Here is a 20048-nt window from a genome sequence, read left to right on the forward strand (position 1 = left end):
CGTACTCATTTGTGTCCACTGCCGTGTCCATTTGTCTCAGGAAGATAACAAAGTTAATTGCAAACACGTGAGCAATCTGGATATAAGTCAGGATATCCTCTAATGAGCACACTAGGACTTAGTAGGGTAGCTATCGACTAAAAACAAATGTCCACCCCAGTGGACACAAATGATTTGGCTGGGCCAGAGAATTTTCCGTGAAAACACACATCTTATTCCAAAAGTGATTTAATCTGTTTAGAACAGCATGATCAACAAACATCATGGCTTTACAATCTGCTCAGAAAAAAAAAAAAAGTTTAAAATTCAAATCAAAAACACAATTTCAGTGGGGTAAGTAACAGATAAGAAAATATTAGGTCAGTTCACATGTGTGGTTGCTGTCAAACGATAAACTTTGAACATTCTGCATGCGGAGACGTCTTACATTCTTTCGGAGACCATTTTGTATCATTTGAGTGGTTATAAATGCCATTTTCTCCGACAAAATACTCATTCGCTGCCATTGACGAATATAGACGTCAATGTTTCGTTTTTTTCCTGGGCAGGCAGTGAATGAGTTAAGAATGACAGAGACGACATGAGTTTTCCAGTTGTTGGGAGTAAACATGATTACGGTGGCCAGCAGGGGCAAGCGCATCGCAACCGCAAAAAAAAAAAAAAAACGCTACAAACACAGGGATGTGGCAAACAAACAAACAAAAAACAACTAACAAAAAATGCAAACGCAAAAACAAAATGGAAGCAAACTTACAACAAAACAAGCGCAGAAAAAATTACAGTGACAAAAACAGCTGCAAGTAAAAAATAAAAACAATAAAAGAAAAATGAATAAAAATTCCAAATTTGCATCCCTGGTTGGTCAATGCATTTTGGTCCCGCCCCCAAGTGGTGTCACTTCCTGTGTGTGTGGTCAACTTGCAGCATTTTTGCATTTGGTTTGTTTCAAGTTTGCTCCTATGTTGTTTTTTGTGAGGGCATTTTTTGCTGAATTTTCTTTTATTTTGCTTGCATCTATTTTACATGCAGTTGCTTCAACTCATTCAATGCCAGGGACCTATTTTCACGTTTTTTTTTTTTTTAAGTCCAGACATTCAATCCAAGATACTTAAGTATTGATTTAATACTTAAATATCTGGGATTTAACTCTTTCAGTGCCAAGCGTTTTCAGAAAAGGCAAGCCGCTGTCACGACTTTCAAAGCTCCCGAGAGCAAATGGTTACACTTAATTACTACAGTGGGATTGCGCTTTTTTGCAGCGTTTTTTTTTTTAAAATGTGTTTGCATTTTTTCATTTGCAGCTGCATTAATGAGTTTTTTTGCACTTGTTTTGTCGCAAGTTTGCTCAGATTTAATTTTAGCGATTGCGTGTTTTTTTTGGCATTTTTTTTAATATCCATATTTTTTCTTGGCAGTTCTTTTTGTTTATTTCAGGGTTATCGCTCTGTGTTTGTATGAATTGTTTGCACCCCATTGGCCACCTAGACAATGCATTGATGTGAAACAAGCAATCAAAATAAACAACAATGAAAAAATGCGTTAAGTCGGATGGATAGGACAGGACTAAACCGGGTTATAAAACACACATCAATCATAACATTTGAGGATGACCCCCCCCTACTCCACTATGCACCCAGTGTGACGTGACAAAGACATTTCTACCAGTGCGGCCAAGGCGGATCAAATTGGAATGCTATTTTAAAAACAATCACTGTCACGGAAAAAAAAAAAAAAAATGGCTGACACGTGAAGCAGTACTCCTGCATATTTCAGTGACTACATCATCTGTGCATTTACAATGCCTGTCAGTAGCGCGAGCACTGAAGTCCAAATTTGAACACTTCTTTCAAATATGCACATGTGAAGCTGCCTTTCAGATAATGACATTGCGCACCGAAAGACAGCCCAAAGACGAGACAAGTGTTTACAATAAATAAAGCTGTATATCAGATAAGTGTGTAGGCAATATCGTCATACATACAGTTCAAAATGTACAATGTGACTGTGCTATATTTAAAGCACACGCACGCAAAAAGGAAAAAACAAAAACAAAACAGACTCACATTTCTGAGAGCAGGTGTAAACTGTAAATAAGGTTGCAAAATATTTCTAGAAAAGAAGCAGTAAAAAATATTGTAGTCCTCTCCCCCCCTTGTAATCGTTTTCTTCTGGAACATTTGCTTTACATTTAAAGAGAAAGGTAGAAAATATATCTATATTTAATATATATATGTTTGCTTTGGTCAGGGAAAGAAGCTTAATATACTACACTCTGTGGAAGTTCAAGTGTTCTTTGCAGGTGAGGCATGTGACTTTAAATATATATATATATATATATATATATATATATATATATATATATATATATATATATATATATATATATATATATATATGTGTGTGTGTGTGTGTGTGTGTGTGTGTGTGTGTGTGTTTGAGGTCCGGGATGCAACCAGAAGGCAGCATGACTGACTTGTGAAAAGTATTATTTACATACATTACATTTTGCTATTGTGTTCATCATAGCAACTGCTACCATCTTATTTAAGACTTTTTTTTTTTTAAGTGCAAAAGTAATGTCAAATGGCATAATTTCCTCCCAGTTGTTTAAATCTCGAAGAAATCCATTGGTATTACACAAATGACAAACATGTTTGATGTACTCATGGGGATAAAAGCTAATGTGTTGATGGAGTCGCGAAGTAGCAAGTGAAAGGGTTTGAATGTTCCACACAAACGCTGTAAAAAACGTGCATGATGCTCGTTTGCTCCTTTTGGGCAAGCAGGTTGAAATATTTGAAAAGGCTTCAGGACTCAGAAGGAACAGTGGATATATAAAAAAAAATAAAATAGACATATCCAAATGTTTTCTTTTCCTTTTGTGATGTACATTTAATAATACAATTTCAGTAGTCACGATATCAAGCGCCGACACCACTAGTACTTTTTAACACAAAGGTCCCCCCAAAAAGCAATGACATATAATTTTAGAATATGGTAAATGGTAATTTTCCTTAAAATTTCATTAACTTCATGGCGAACAGAGGACCCCTGGGTTGCAGCGTCCCTGGCTTACGTTTTTTTAATGTTGGGGTGGAATACTGAGTTTTTTCGTCCCCTCTTTGAGGTACTTTACCCGCTTTGCGACAAAACCAACTGTCATGACCCTCGGGGGTTGGCTGTATTTGTGTTGTTTTTAGGTAATTGCACTTATTTTCTGATGCGGTCAAACAACGTGTCACTACAATGCTGGTCTGCTATTGGTATGCGTCTCCTCGCGGAGATGCTGGTCTGCTATTGGTCGGTCTCACTCGTTTCAAAATGGCGAAACGGTAAAGCTTTGTTCTACTGTGAGTGGTTACTAAACCGTATTTATAGTGCATGTTACTGCTTAATTCAAAGTTGAATGGGTTAGCCATGAGTCCCGAGATTGCTAGTGATGTTAAAGAGAGAAGTAAGAAGATGAGTTATATGGAAACGAAGCTGGAGATAATTAAGAAATACGAAGCTAGCCTAGCCTGGGCTACCCTTACTAGGGAATATGGACATAACAAGCGCCGCTCAAAGGTAAACAAATCCTTTCTTTTTTTTTTAAATTTATGACGTTTTCTGATTGTATACATGTATATTATATATACGTAGCACTTACTATACTATTTTGGTACCAATTTTTAATATGTATGCACAATGGATTAATCTCGTAACATAGGGGCCCACTGTGTTATATAGTATATATATATATATATATATATATATATATATATATATATATGTTTTTTTTTTTTTATATCCACCGTCCAAGCTCCAATGAGTCGACTGAGGTTTGAAGCGTGGACAAGAGGTATGGAGAAATGTTGCATAAGTAAAACGTAAAGGCCAAGAGAGCACGATCAGATTGGAGTATGTAAACACACATACGTAGTTTCGAATGGATGGATTCGGGAGCAAACATGGATGTGTCTCAGTCCTGAAGCTGGCTTTCCTCAGATGTCCACCTGATGGGAGGAGGAGACTGTCCAAGTCTGGAGTACTTAAGCTGCAGCAGGTCGCCCACTTCATTCATGGCCTCCAGTACCTGGCAAAACATCACACCCCCATGGCCGGTGAATATTTCAAACTGATGAAAGCTGGGTAAAATCAATAAACGGGCGTGAACTTTGGACGTATTACTGGAGTGACAACTCGAATGAGCGTGAACATGCGAGCGTCGTCAAGTGGAAAGGTGCGCAGTACAAACTTCTTTCCCGAGTAAATGGATGGTCATTGCAACACTCCGAGGCACCTGGAAACAATTTACCTTCCCCCTGACCTTTTTTCCCCCCCTCCTGATTCCACGGCTTGGGAAACAGTAAGACGTGGCTTTTCCAAAGACGGTAAAAGCGGCTCCTACAAAGGCTTCGGGATGCCCTTTAAATGGACTTTTGCAAATAGTGGTGACGTGCACAACAGGAAGATGAATGAAGTGCCTTTGGAGAGACGCGTATGAAAGGCTGACCGTAATAGCCACAGACGACTTCCAAGGGCTATTCAAATAAAAGGGCAAACTGGGAGTCCTTATTATCCAGCAGGTTCGCGCCAACATACTGTACATGTGTCAATCCGCTGTCAACTAAGCTCATTTAGTTCATTTCAAAACAGCAATACTTGTAGCCAAACATGACTACATATGGCAGCTAAACTGGTGATAAAGATTCAAAAGGAAAAAAAAAAAGGCAGTGTTATTGTTAGGTTTGAGCTGCGTTTTTTTCATTGTTCCACATCATCGCACCGCTTTTATAGGCTCTGTTGGAGGCTGGCAGTCGATGAAGATGAAAGTGCCACAATAATAAATAAATACATAAGTAATATGAGAAATAAATGAGTGAAAATGGATAAAGAGAATGAAAAAAAGATGAAAATGAGTATAAATATAAATTGAAATAAAAAAAGAAAGAAAAATCCCCCCAAAATTATTTTTTAATTTATATATATATATAATGTACATATGTATAATATATAGACATAAATATCATATGTACAAAAAAATTGTAAAAAGGATTTGAAAGTTAATAATATTAAAAAAAAATCAATGTGGAAATAATAAACTATATAATATACACAATATAAATGCAGAAAACTAAAATAAAAGTTTAAATTAAGTAAAATTTAACAAATTTGAAAAAAAAAAAAAAAAATATATATATATATATATATATACAGTATATATACACACACACACACACACACACACTTTAATTGTGAATTACATCTACTGTATTAACATTAATTTTTATTTTTACTCTCTTATTGATTCATTTATTTTGGCCTGTAGTCATCAAAGAGGACTTACTGTGTCGAGCATTTCTTTGGTGTGCGCAGCCGAAATGCAGAATCGCGCCCGCGATTCGATGATGGGAGTGGCCGGGAAGCCGACGACCACCGTGCCGATGTTCCGCCTCAACATCTCTCGGCCAAACGCCCTGAAATGCAAATAAATACATAAATAAAACTCCCTCAGCATGCTCCATGTTTCCTCCATTATCAAATGTAAGCTGGTGGCCACTTGTGAATGACAAATGACAACAAACTTATGAGATATGATCCAGAATCGCCGATTTAGTGAGCTATCACCAGTTTTTGATTTCTATGAGCTTGACGGATTGCTTGGCACCTGAACTTTAATAAATGTTTAATCTGTTAAGTATTTTGAATTTTAAATTAAAATGAATGGTTTTTAAGTAATTACTATTTTAAATCAAACAGAACATAAGTTTGACCACAAATGAAACATCGACAAATACAAAGACAAACAATGGCAGGGAACAACATGACTGGAATCAAAATAGAATCCCGGACCCGATTTTAGCAGGCATGTAGAGCATGACGGGTACGACGGGCGAGTCGCTGTTTCCGTAGATGATAACGCCCATCTCACGAAGTTTCCTGCGGAAGTAGGTGACGTTCGCGGACAGCTGGCGGAGGCGGTCCGAACCTGGACAGAACACCCAGATGTACACGATTATTAGTGTTCAGATTGGAGCCTTTGCTGCAAACCTTCCTCGATATTTGTACGATATCTGAAAACACTTTACTCATTCAGGCCCAGCCTATTTCAGACCCATCCAAGTCCAAGAAAAAAAAAAAAAACTATTTATACATACACACCTTAATTTTCTGGCTGCAAGCCACAACTTTTTTCTCATGATTTGAGCCCTGCGGTTTAGAGTCCAATGCAACTTATCTGCAGTTTTTTTAATAGCCACCAGGGGCACTCCACCAGTAAAGCAAATGTGCGTCTTGTCTTCAAGATGCCAATTCATGGAATGTTTATCAAATAGAATAGAAAAAATGTGAATGAATGGCTGTGCTCAAAAACAGTTTAAAAATACTGCATTAAAATATAAAAAATATGTACAAGTTGAATAATATCTTGTAAAAACGTTTGTCGTGTGTAAATTACGTGCAGTGTGTTATGTCCGATAAAATAAGGTGCTGTCGAAGTATTGATTTTTAGTTTGAACTCCTATTTTACTCTGCAAAATTCTGTTGGCGTTATGCAGAAAATATGTTTGTGCTAAACATAGTAGTTCAGTCTGTACATATGTATTATGTACATATGTATTATATACATATGCGGCTTATAGTCTGAAATTCACAGTAAATAGATACCTGGTATTGAATTTTGGACTCCTAAAAAAAAAAAACTATAAAAACTGGGCGTGATTGAGTGAAATCACATACATTAAAAGGAATAATTTTACTAATTGACATATAATATATTGTACAACCGATGTAATGTCGGAATCACCCAAAATAAAGGAGGTGGGAAATTAGTATCTTGGACACCTCGGCATTATTTGTAGCCACTGATGAAGGTTTTAAGTTTCATCCAGATGGCCGAGCGATGGGAACAGCATGCACCTTGATGCAACTTTCCCCCCTTGATGAGTTATGAAGTCATTTTAGCAGGCCTTGAAGTCCATTATCTCCCTCCACAAAACGCAAGTGTAGTTTGCTTTTGAAGACAGGCAGACTTCATTAGGATGGAGGTCAGCAGAGGTCAAGTTAAACAGGCATCGCTCCTCTCATGTCTGGGGACACGGCCCAATGTCCTCGGGCCATAGCATCTTACTTAGCCAAACAAATGGTACAAAGCGCCAGGAGCAACATACATCTGTCTGACTGAGAACGCATGACACCAACTTCAAAGCACCATGACAAACAATCTAGCCTGAAATTACAGCGTTTTTTTTTTTTGTTTTTTTAACAAGAATGAAACACTGAACTCAGTGCACCGCCGGTAAGGGTTGTTTTTAGCATTCTTTCATCGTCGCATCTTATGCCTCCGTGCCCCGTCCTCGAATATGATTGATGTGATTTGAAGCGGGAAACCGTGACGAGCTGTTTAGCTCCGATTTGGCATTCGCGCCCCCGATCTTCAAAGACTTAAAACAGGTGACGGGGCTGCAACATATCAGGCTGTCGTTGTAATTCTTCCACAAGGAAAACTTCAGCCAGCTCCGTCGGTCTGCTTAACTTCAGAGCGGCGGACGTTGTCAAAATCCAGGTCGGCCTTCTGCCAGTGAAACGGATTCAGGTGTTTATTACCTCTGCCGAGCACAAGGGCTGGATTATGGAAAAAACTACACGGCCGCTTTCCGTGACGTCTTTCCTTTCTCGTAATTACGATAATAATTTTGGTGCCGATCCAAATGAAACTGCGTGACAGATTCATTTTTCACGCTAATACACTTGGTGTGTGTGTGTATGTGTATATATATATATATATATATATATATATATATATATATATATATATATATATATATATATATATATATATATATTTATTTATTTATTTTTACTGTGCTAGCACCTCAAAGTTACATCAGATCAATGTGTTATTGGCAAAAATGCAGGGAATTATGCACCACACAATGCAGCAAGCTCAAACTTGTCCTTAGTTTCATTTTATTTTATCCGCCTTTTGCACTGGGTGATTTTACTAAGTATAAAAAGAACGTATCGGCTAGCAATAAACGTGACGGCCGAAAAAACGTCAGGGAACTAATTATTTAACTAATTATTCAAGCGAAATTCTAATCTTTCAGGGAACACTCTGCCCCTTCTAGGGTAAATTTCAAAATGTATCTTATTTTGAAATTTTGGAAAAGTGTAAATACTATCAGGAGCCATTGTTAAAGTTTTTATTTCACCTTTTAAGACATGTTGATGGCCCTATAAGCTCCATGAACTACTTGTTAGGATTTGGAAACAAAGACGTATGTTTTACAAATCTGAACAGTTGTTCAATTATTCTTACAAATTTCAACAAAGTTAAGGTTTGTATATTCTTTTCTTTAAAAGTTTGACACCAATAATTTTCCCTTTGTTAAAAATCAATATTGGCTCTAAATATGGGTTATTGGCCTTAATATCAATAATCGGTCTGTTTCGATTGTAAAAAACAAAATTTGATAAGGTGGATGAAACAGTCTCATTTGTCATTTCTGTTCTGATACATGTCAGCAAGATAGAGTTGTACTGACATCTAGCGGTCATTTACAACATCACAGTCACATTTGGAAAGCACTGTATTTATTACTGTACTTGGGACTCTAAAACTAGATCTGCCCTAAGAAAAAAATCCACAGTCGAATCCAAATTCATTATTGTGCAATCTGTGCGTTTCAACAACTATTTTTATGATCGATAACTGGGTTTGCCGCAATTCAAAAGGTTAATTGAATATTACGGACACAATGGCTTGGATGTATCAGTGAAGAGGGTGACGTCTTTTCGTGGGATGGGAGACAGCTTTACCATTAATCACGGGGATTTTTTTTTCCGTCAGATGTGCAACCATTTGTTGTTTTCCTTCCATAAGCGTAAAAACTGAAGTTAGCCAAAGAAGTACAGGACCCACAAATCCGAGCGGTACAGGAGCTGGAGTCATTTTCAGTTGGACGGGACTGGACAGGATCAGTTTTTCTTTTTTTGTTTTACTCTGGTCCAGGATGAGACGGGAATAAAAGTCCATTCCTGTGTTTCCCTCAAGTATATGTGTAAGTGTTGACACATTTTTGGTATTCCCTGACAACAAACATGTCATTTGTGGTTCTATACATCGGGCGCCTCAAAACTTTCGTTTCCCTATTGAAACACCAGAGGGCGCAGTTTCCCCGTTGCAGCAAATTGATAAAATGAGGGACCTACCTAACGAGGTTCCATCCTCTCCCATGATAATTTTCATTGAGGTGATGATTTGCTGGGCCACGGGTGGAGGCATGGAGGTGGCATAAAGGGCACTGTGAGAGTGTTGTCGCAGATATTCAATCAACTCCTAAGAGAAAAATTACCAACATTTAAAGAATATACAAACAAAAAAAGATTTGAAGCACACAAGTAGCCTCTGCTAACCTTTTTGCCTCCAATGTAACCCCCGGCACCGCCAAAGCTTTTGGTGAACGTTCCCATCATGACGTCCACGTCGGTGGGATTGAGACCAAAGTAGTCCACCACTCCTTTGCCATTGGGCCCCAAGGCACCGATACTGTGAGCCTCATCCAGGTACACGTATGCCTTGTAGCGCTTCTTCAGGGCGATGACCTCTGGCAGACGCACAATGGAACCTTCCATGCTTGGAGAAAAGAAAGTAAAGAGCAGATTTAAAACACCAACAAACAGAGAGATTCCTCAAAGTATTTTATCATGCATTGGCGCTTGTGTCGTAAAATAGATGATTGACAGCTACAACCGCCAATGGCAGTGAATGCGTTAAAATGTGCTGCATATTGGATTTGATTGTATGCATAAGCAATGTGTATTTTAACAATCCGAGCGTTGGCCTTGGAAAGCCCCATGCGAGTCTGACTCCATTAACGTTGCATTAGTAAAAAGGACATTGATTAAGTTGTACTTGTTGTTTGGAAAGGGTATTGATCCCTCATGACTGATTACCTTTACAGAAAATGCACTTCAAGGACAGTGGGAACAATTCCAAATTGCTGTAGCTTTTATACTCAGACCAAAAAAATAAAAAATAAAATACAATTGTGGCATTTGAGTAGAAAACAGACAGACGGCTCTGTTATGCAAGTAAAACAATCATTCATGTATATATATGATTGATTATTTTCAGTACTTTAGTAAATAAAGTAATCAATTACTAAGCCTAAAGGATTTAATGACCTAATGTATTTAATTATTTTACCCAACTATATTTTTTTTTGAGCTAGTAAACTACGTACGGTAATGGAAAACTTTTGTCCCAGGCGTTTTGAAAACAGTGTATGCCTCACATCGTCACGATTCTTACCTGTAAATGCCCTCCACCAAAATGAGAATTTTTCTCCAGGGCCGATGCGTCCTCGGCTGTCCATGTACGATGGCGTCTCGCAGGAGTTTCTCAAGGCTTTGCATGTCTGCAGCAAAAGGCAAGTGTATTGGTTATGCTAAAAAAAAAAAAAAAAAGTGAAACATTTAAGTTAATACTGTCATCAGTTGCAATGAATGCTATGGGCGCTATCGACAACCATGTAAAGGTTACTGAAGGTCACCTACTGTTATGTTTGAAGACCCGTATAGTTGAGCCGGAAAGACGAGCACCGAGCACTAGCGACGCGTGATTCAGCTCGTCACTTAGGATGAGACACCCCTAAAAAATGGAAAAAGTCGAATCGAGTTCATTTTTATTCATTAATAATGGGATGTTGCCTGTGCGATCCACGAGAAGCACATTTCTAATTTGTGTGCTGGAAAGTTTACTGTACAGAAACATTGATTTGCATTTTCCTTTGCATAAGGTGCAAGCATGCAAAGTTGCATCAGCAAAATGAAAGTCCCATGAACAGCCCCAACGAGTTTAAACTGAATTGTTGCCTTCTATTTGTTCAGTTGTAATGACAATAAAGCCTTCCTATTATTATTCCTCTAAATCGCGCACAAAGCATTTACATAACACTACGTGAAGGGAAAAATGTAAAACTGCAGATTCGGGTATTGAGCAATGACTTGCCATAGAACATTTTGTTCTCTTTGAAGGCTCGGTATCTGAGCTGAAATTGCACTAGGCAATAAATAAATAGGCTTAGTCGAGATTTCAAAGTAGCGCTGTGAAAAAGAGAGGGAATAAAAGTATGCAGCAGCATGATTAGACTGGGTCAAGAATGCAGGAGGCTTCTTGCCAAAAGCCGTGGCTCTTTCACCACCTACTGTTCACACCTTTCCATGCTGTATTTTCAACTTCCTGTTCAAACACCGGCTATTAAAGCAAGTCAAAAGTGATACGATTGCCTGGGATTTAGATCAACAGTGGCAGTGATTTATCAGATGTTTTGAAATATCAGGAAACGAAAGAGCCCTGGAACACGCTGACCCGTTCGGTGTGGGCCCTCTCGTTTGTTTTCGCTTAAACAGGAAGCCTTGTTAGTTCCGTAAAAACAAATTGGTCGTTTTAAGATTACGGTAAGGGGACAATGTGGTGAGTCAGAAGGAATGCGAGAGGAAGAAAAGGAAGAAAGTGAAATTCCTTACTTTGCCGGTGAGAGCAGGAATGTTCATGGAATTAGTGGCGAAGCCCATACCGAACGCCATGGCTGACTCAACACCAAGGAACCTGGCAACTAGCTGCTCCAGTTCCTCATGGATGTCGAGGTTCCCTTCAACGGACAACATGTTAACCTCGTACAAGTTCTTTTTAATAAATGATAAACATGTTTCAGTTCTGTGAAAAATCTCTAATGGCTAGGACTAAATGAATTAGGTACTAGTGTAATCAATAATGGTGATTCATTACTTTAAGTATTAAAGTGGCGATAACTTTAGTACTTAATTACCTAAAGAAATCAATTGTTTAATTTATTTCTTCAATAAGAGGCTATTTTAGACCCTCGTTCACAAATACATATACATACTGTATATATACATATATATAACTTGGTTTAAAAACAGATAAAGAAGATGTCAGGCCCCCATTCGAATAATACATTTGCCATATGTCACTTTGGGCTAGCACTGTAATGGAACATGCACCCAACTGCAATAGTTGGCCCCATGGCGCAACGGCTAGCGCGTTGCTTAGATTGTATCTGTCACAAAAAAAAAAAAGAAAAAAGAAAAATTCGACTCCGGTGGGACTCGAACCCACAACCTTTGAATCACTTCACATTGCCTAGAAGTCCAATGCGCTATCCATTGCGCCACGGAGCCACCTGTTGTTCCTGGGTGCATGTTACATTGCATTGCCAATCTTAAGTACCCACAAACACATGAGATTGAATGAAAATGATTGAAAGAAAGTAAAATCATGTATCTGGGATTGAAAGGGTTAGTTGTTTAAGTAAGCTAAACAATAACACATTTTTTTCGTCATTCGTCAAAAACAAACAAACGAAAAACAGAAGCTGTGTGGTCAAAAGTTAGGAGACATCTCCAAATGAAATTAGTCAAAGACTACATTTGACAGTGTTTCCAAACTTTTGACAATGCGACCCGGCAGGTATTTCTCTCACCTAGTTCACAACGAGTGCTGCCAACACCCACACCATACTTTTGTGTAACCTCAACAGCAGCGTCAGCACAAGCCCCGGTGTTCTCAGCAAATCCCAGGTAATTGTACGAGCCCATGTTGATGACGTCCTTCACCACTTTGCCCGTGTGCCTGAAGGACAAGCCAGACAATAGACACTCAGGGACGGAGGACAACAAGCAAGGGTCAGGGTAAAATAATTAACTTAACCACGCGACTGGCGGTAGCTGTGTAAACATTTCCTGTTCGCTGTTGTTTAAATGCCCCAGTCATCCAGCAGCGGGATGTTACGCAAGAGTTTATCTTGAGGAAATCCAGCTTCGGTGCAACAAGGCGTATTTGACACATTCCAGTCTTGATAAATACGGTGGATGGAGAAAGTACGCACGCCCTTTTCAAACATCAGATTGTTTGTGAGTCCTCATAAGACTCAGCAAACGCATTTGTGTCTACTGTGGTGGACATTTATTTTTGGTCTATATCGTTTGGCCCATCTGAGCTACCGGACTGAGTCTTAGTGTCCTCAGTAGAGGACATCCTCTCAGAACACCAATCGTAAGTAATCTAGGGCAGTGGTTCTCAAAAGGGGGTATTAGTACCCCTGAGGGTAGTTGAAGAAACTTCTGGGGGTATTTGAAATTAAAAGAATAAAACAATAAGAATAAAACAAACATATATAAATCCTTTCAAAATAATTATTGAGATAAATGTTTTAGGAAAATATACATTTATAAAACAAATGTTATGTTCAATAGGTTATTCAAAAACATTATTATAAAAGAACCAGATTTTCCCCCATACCAAAATGATTTGACCCAACTTGTCATGTGCCACCTCTCGTTACCTGTCAAATTCATGATTTATTTTTATGAACACATCTCTACTATGATCCAAAAGAGGACACTTTAGGTTGATTTTTTTTTTGTGGAGTTTGAAATGGGACTAAAGTTGAATAAATCAGACAAAGATATTTCACAGGGGGGAAAAACTGAAAAACGGTTGAGAACCACTGATCTAGGTGGTCTGTTCACTTTATTAATCGATATCCATCCATCCATCCATCCAAAATCATGACATCACAGATCAATTAGATGCCATGAACTGCACCTGGTAGCGAATAAACCTTTGCTCTTTATACAGACTTACTGGAAAGTCCAGTTGTAATCAGGGGAAACTCGCTCCACCAAGTCCATCTTTGCCCCAGGAACACTACAAATGGGCCGGTTCCAGTTGTCCCGGATCCTCATGTACAAGTTCCTGGTGTAAAAATTCTCAAAGTCTTGATAGAGCGGGACAAAGTCCTACAGAGGAAATCAATATAAAACAGAGCATAGATTGTAGTCCAAGCAATACTGGTGGCAGCTGATCCAAGAGTGAATTTCAATGATTTTTTTATATTAGTTTTGGAACCTTTTGTTCTTCTCGCTCACGGGCCATGGTGCATTTGCCGACGTTCCAGTGGCGAAGAAAGTCCCGGAGGTAGCCGAAGATGGTGAGGATGCCGTAACCCACGTAGGTAAGCACAGCCACCAGCAGAGGAGTCTGCTCAAAGGATTCCACAAAGGGCCTCTTGTACAGGCTGGGGTTGTGTGTGCCTTGTTGGTTCTGAGGGACAAAACCGGCATTCTCTTTATTACAACTTCCGTTTCTTGAGGCGCAATTTTGAAATGTGGTGGAGTAGCGTGGTTGTCACGCAATTGTGGGTTTGTGTTCAAAATTGGAACTACTCATGCGTACTTGTGGTTCCCCCTAAACTTGTTCAAATCCTTACGAGGAAGACAAAGTAAAAAAAATAAAAAAAGATTATTTATTACAGTAAACAAATAACAACAGGGCTATCTTAGCAACTATAAATATATAGCAATTAGTTAGAATTTTCCATAGCACAAACTGTTGCCCATGAGTGAGTCACAGTGTGGTTTATATCGGGAGTCGTCCCGACGTAAACAACACAACACAACCTTGTTCTGAAATCACATTCGATTGCCAATTGAGGGTGTTGAGGAACAACTTATTCTTCTAAAATTGACAAACTTCACATGTTGTCAGTGTTTACTCAGGCTTCATTATAGCTGCAACTAGCATAAATTAGCCACTAGCTAGCAGTGCTGGAGTGCGCCATATAGGCTGGCGTGATAGATATAAATAACTGCACACTTTGATGCCACCAACCTTGCAGATACTGTTCCTACAGATCAATTTTTAACAAACTTTTCGCATAGACCAACATTTATGAAGCCATTTGGAGGAGGAAAATAGAAAAAAAAATAGAGATAAAGAAATGCTTGTTGTTGGCGCAGTCACAATTGAATGTGGAATAACTTGACCGAATAGCTTTCATCAGAAGAAATTCATGTGTGGATCTCAACCCTCTGCCTTATTTTCTCGCAACTTGGGCTGACTTTGAAAGGGTCATAACATCGTCAAATATGAATATAGATTAACTTTCAACTTCTCAAAATTGTTAGTGGCATTAGCTATCAATACATTTTTCTTTTAAATTTGGGGTAGGGGGCGATGCTCACTTTATGTACAAAAATGGTAAAAATGCGATAATAGCAAAATTAACTACAGTGTATGTTTGTATATTTATGAAATTGAAATAGGAATATTGTCATAATTAGAGTATTATGACTTTCGAAGACATTATGGGGGTCCAGGCTAAGCCAATCACTGAAGTCATTGAAAGGCTTGCAAATGTCATAAGTTGGCTGCTAACACCACCCAATGGTTTTGGGGTGTCAACACAAAAATTTGCTTAAACCTGCAGAAATCCTGTTGAAATTTCACAAAGCTCCTAAATTGCCTTCACGTACCTACATTTGAGAACCACTGACTCAGAGCCGTAATAGTTTGAAACCATGTTTGTCAAAGAAGTCATTGTTAATTCCCAAAGGCACACAGTTGTGTTTGTACTCATAACACACAAAAATTTACTACACCACACTGGATCCAGCGGAGTCACATTCCTTACAGAGGTTAAATTCTAAAACCATAAACATGGGGGTGATTACTTTACGACAGAGCTCCGTTCCTAAAGACGTACCGCAGACATCCGCAGATTTTATTAATTGATGTATTTTCTTAAATTAGCTGCAGTCAAACAATCGTTCCATCAATTACAACAAAGACAAACTTTTAAAATGTTGAGAAGTTTAAACGCGGTGTAGTCAATCACTAACCCACACGGTTGCAATCAAACCAGTCATAAAAAGTAGATGAAACACATCTCCACGCTTGAAAAGATTAAACACTGACATAAAAATCGGAATACATGGTGATAAGCTTCAACATTTTCCTGAATTCTTTCATTGTTTTACTTAGCCCAGGGGTGGTCAAAGCTTTTGACTTGAGGGCCACAAAGGGTTCTAAAATTTGACAAAACGGCCAGTCGAGATGGATGGAGTGTTTTGATCGTCCACCTCAAAAGAAAAAAAAAATGTGGGACATCTAGAAAACATGTGGTTAAATTTCAAAAGAAAATGAACAAAAACATTACAACCGTGTTATTTTAGTCCTATCTATTTAACTATTTATTGAAACGACCCGTCCAATAGCTGAAAATGATAAAGCACTGATAGTTCCGCTATCCTTCATGATATTAACATTTTCACTCTCCGACTGAAGATTTCTTCAAGTTCGGCGGGCAGGATTTAAAATTTTAACGGCCCTCGGGCCGTAGTTCATGTGATGCCAGCCAATACAAATTAGGAATACAGAATATTTGGTTTGGCGGATTTAAATTGTTTGAGTTGCTTTGCCAAATTGGACTAAATCTGTGAAACTGTAATAAAAAAAAAGGAAATATCCTCCAGTAGCTACTTTACTAATTGCTAATGTGCTCAGTAGAGGACATCCTGGCCTTTATAGACAGACTAAGATCTATCCATCAATGGGTCAATGTTTTTCCTCACACTTCAATGTGAGGAAAAACATCAATCAATGTTCATACTTTTAAGTTGGGCATAACTCAACATGATTGGGAAGTAGAGTGTAGCAGCTTAGCAGTACCTCATGTGATCAGTCATGCCTCTCTCCTCGAAACACCTCTGCTTGACCACAGCGGAGCGTGAGCATTTAAAACCAGTCGGACGTGACCTTCTCTTAATGGAGGATGCTGGAAAATGTTGAAGTGGCTGTTGCATACCTATGCCAACCAGAATCCAAACATCTGTACTCACTTAGATAAATAAAATGTAATATAGTACTTAGAAGCCAAACACAAGCCACAGCACTATTCTTGCACTGTTTCTTCTTTTGCGAAACAAGAACAGAGAGATAGCTTGATGTCGGATTTCACAGCTGAATGCAAAAATACATTCATGCCAAGATACGGTTTTCATCACACATTGAATTATCTGATTGCAGAATGTGTGAACACTGCATGATCTCCCTTTTGATAGATTCTGTAAACAGTAAGATGCATAAATATCTAATCAACTGATTTACCCTTGATGGGTTTTGTTAAAACGAAACCTACAGCTCACAGTGTGACGCACTGCAGTTCTACCGTGCAGAATAATTCAATTATTGAACTACTAACTCTCTGACCGTGTCAATCAAAATTATTATAACTCTTGCGCTGGACGTCAGAAGAGAACATATAGGCACCTAATGTTGTGGTCAGTGAGTGACGACAATCTTAGTCTCTAAAATTACTATCATAGTTTAAGCCCAAAAGGACACAACTACAAACACAACAAAAACGCACGAATGAATTGCCCCACCTCCACTACTAAACTACGTTTTCTACTCCATAGTGGAAGCGACCACACCCTTGACAGCGCAGACATTCCTCGCCGTTTAAGTGTCATGTGGAAGCAGGCTGCCTCTTCTCTCCCTGGAGACGCCAACTCCTAACACAACAGGCACTGGCCGGCGTCTTCTCATTAGCCAAGGTAAACAGAGACCGGTCTGACTTCACAAAGACACTTGCGAGACAGAAAAAAAAAAAAAAAAAAGAACTGAGTGTAATATTACAAAGTGCTCCATAACAACATTGGACCTTCAGGTGACATGGGCCATTGTTTAAAAACCAATTCCCAAGGATAATATATATATATATATATATATATATATATATATATATATATATATATATATATATATATGTCATTAAACAACAACAGTGATAAAAATGCGTGTCACAAATGATAATACAGCTTATTATAAATATAAATATCTAGAACCAAACCAAGTCTAGAAATTCAGCATCATTATCAACATTACGTCACACATGCCAATGTTTTGGTACGGGCAAAACCCAAAATACAGATCATTACTAATAACGTACACTTTATTTTTGGCGAATTAGTCAAAGCAATTCAAGGCTGATGAAAAAAAATAACTTTGCCTTGAGAATAGTAAAAGTAAGATCGAGAGGCGTTACGTCGCGTTGACATATTGGATTTGATTCATGAATGAACTATTTATATACGTCAGGTGACGTATTTACGGTACATATGTTTTGCGCTGTAACGGGTCGGCTCGTCAAACTATTTAAATTATAATAAGCAGAAAAAAAACCTATCGAGCAAATATTATAAATAGTTCGGGGCCGCCCTCCACGCAGCGTTTGGGCCTTACCTTCTCCCCGGAGCGACGATACTTCTGCGGTTGTTGGAACAGGCAATGGTTCTTCACGAAGCCATTTTTACTCGCTTTTTGACCACTCGAGGTGCGACGACAAGCGTCTCCGTTGAGTAGCTTGTTGGCGGAGCTTTCCGTCATCTCTGCTGGCTCAACGCGGCGGAAGGTATCACAAATTGAAGTGGCCCAACTTGGGTGCGGATAATCGGGAAGTCATGTATGAACTCGGGGAAACGTTTGTTTCTACGCCCACTGCGCTGCGTCTACAATAGCACGCCGGAAGTACACGCCCCTGGCGTGCGCTCATTCGCCAATGCGTTTAATCGGTACATAGATCGTCTATTTTAAATAAAGCCTACAATACACAAAATACACTAAACCTTTAGTGGGGTGTTTTGCAATTTCACTAAAACCTTGTGAAATTTATCTTTAAAGATATTATAAATAAAATATAAATAAAAATTAATTGCCATCGTAAGCACAATTTAATTCTTGAATTTTCTCGACGCCACTACTCCGAAAACCCCAGAGTGAGAAATCAATTTTTTTCTGTTATCTTGGTCCAACGGCAACGTCTCCTGCAGGGGTCGTCTTCCGATTTACATATGAATCGACTGATGTTTTCTCACCGGCGGCCATCTTACGTTGCCACTCACTAACCATATATTTTGAAAACATTTACATGTATTTTCCTGCAACTTTCCACGCTATTTACTGTACACTACTGTATGTACAACCAAATAAACAAAAACAAGGTAAGCGATAAAAAAACAAATATGCGTCTTTGTAGAAAGTGTTAATTTATAGAACAAGTATATTATGGATTACAAAAAACGATCTGATTCATTCTCTGTTCAAATAAAGATTTTATAAAGTGTTATAAAAATATACGAATATACGAAATATACGAGATTTCTGAATTGTTAAGACACGTGCGTTTTCTGTTTTGTGTTATTTTTGATACATTATATTGTATTATTGTATACAAATACAGTGACTACTGTCTAAATATGACATGCTTACTAACTATATAGAGAACATGGGGGAGGTCTGTATATGCATTTATAGTTCCCTTCCAATTCCCTCCTATTGATAAACCCGTTCTTACTGTATTTCTTTTTTTCTGGATAACATTCCGATATTGTTATGAAATGTCAATCTAACCTCCGTGAGTCATGCTTTATGATATGGAGATAAAGTACTCTGAAATGTTTCAATGCAAATAGTAGAGTTCACTCTTTTTATCCCCCCATGCAGGGTTCGCACATATAACACATAGTAGTTTTAGCAATAAATAAAAAAGTTAGCCGCAACAGATGCAACCTAAGATGGCTGCTTCCTGGCTTCAGCCGTGAGGGGTCAATGGTGTTTCCATTCTTATATAAATCTGCCCTGCTCTTTTCATGGCCTGTGGACAAGCTCATCTCACGGAAACGACCCATGGTAACCTTTGACTAGCAGTCAGCTAATCCTCCAGATGACGTCTAATCCTCCAGATGACGTCATTTTTCACCTGAGCAGGGCAATATGTATTTACACAAGGTCAAGGCTATGCACACAGTGACTCATGGGAAGTTGCTGGGAATGTTTTATTTATGATGACACAGTATATGACGTTGACAAAAAGGACGGTAAATGTTAACTGACCTTGAGTGCCCCCTTGTGGTCTTAGACCAGAAGTACGTTAAGAGTGTACCTACTTCCCGTTCCTTCCACGAGAAAATCTTTTATTTTCAATCGAGATTTGTTTTCATAAAAACCTAGAGTTGCAAATCCCTAGATGGCGCTGTTGGACCACAGGAAAAAAATGTCTTCTTTCCTTTTGGTGCTGTAAGTTTCCTGTTCAATACTTAGAGGTATTGATTTGCAGCCCAGTGTTTTAAAGGTGTGACATCCATGATGAAGATATCGATGATAACATCAAATGATGTGATTGCTTAATCAATTTCCG

General features: G+C 38.5%; 1 protein-coding gene and 1 non-coding gene across 2 annotated transcripts; both read right to left on the reverse strand.

The window, feature by feature from the left end:
* Positions 1-212: 212 nt before the first annotated feature.
* sptlc2b (serine palmitoyltransferase, long chain base subunit 2b) lies at positions 213-18319 on the reverse strand. The gene is made up of 12 exons (XM_088403785.1): positions 18095-18319; positions 13919-14113; positions 13655-13809; positions 12492-12640; positions 11515-11639; positions 10543-10636; positions 10298-10403; positions 9400-9619; positions 9196-9322; positions 5836-5971; positions 5330-5459; positions 213-4075 (listed from the first exon to the last, which is right to left on the reverse strand). Exons 1-12 carry the CDS (start codon positions 18236-18238, stop codon positions 3962-3964), a joined length of 1695 nt encoding a protein of 564 aa, XP_088259911.1. The 5' UTR covers positions 18239-18319; the 3' UTR covers positions 213-3961.
* On the reverse strand, positions 12103-12189 carry trnar-ucu (transfer RNA arginine (anticodon UCU)). The gene is given in 2 exon segments: positions 12103-12138; positions 12153-12189. It is a non-coding gene; the product is annotated as a tRNA-Arg (tRNA).
* Positions 18320-20048: the final 1729 nt, after the last annotated feature.

Source organism: Hippichthys cyanospilos, chromosome 20 (assembly GCF_059441005.1).
Source record: "Hippichthys cyanospilos isolate Australia breed blue-spotted pipefish chromosome 20, RoL_Hcya_1.0, whole genome shotgun sequence".
NCBI classification, from domain to species: Eukaryota; Metazoa; Chordata; class Actinopteri; order Syngnathiformes; family Syngnathidae; genus Hippichthys; species Hippichthys cyanospilos.

Excerpts from the sequence above, each read along its gene's own strand:
- sptlc2b (XM_088403785.1), bottom strand. The coding sequence starts at position 18,238 with ATGACGGAAAGCTCCGCCAACAAGCTACTCAACGGAGACGCTTGTCGT. Across the intron at positions 12,641-13,654 it reads GATTACAACTGGACTTTCCA|GCACACGGGCAAAGTGGTGA; the intron begins GTAAGTCTGTAT and ends CTTGTCCTTCAG. Across the intron at positions 4,076-5,329 it reads CCAAAGAAATGCTCGACACA|GTACTGGAGGCCATGAATGA; the intron begins GTAAGTCCTCTT and ends ATGTTTTGCCAG.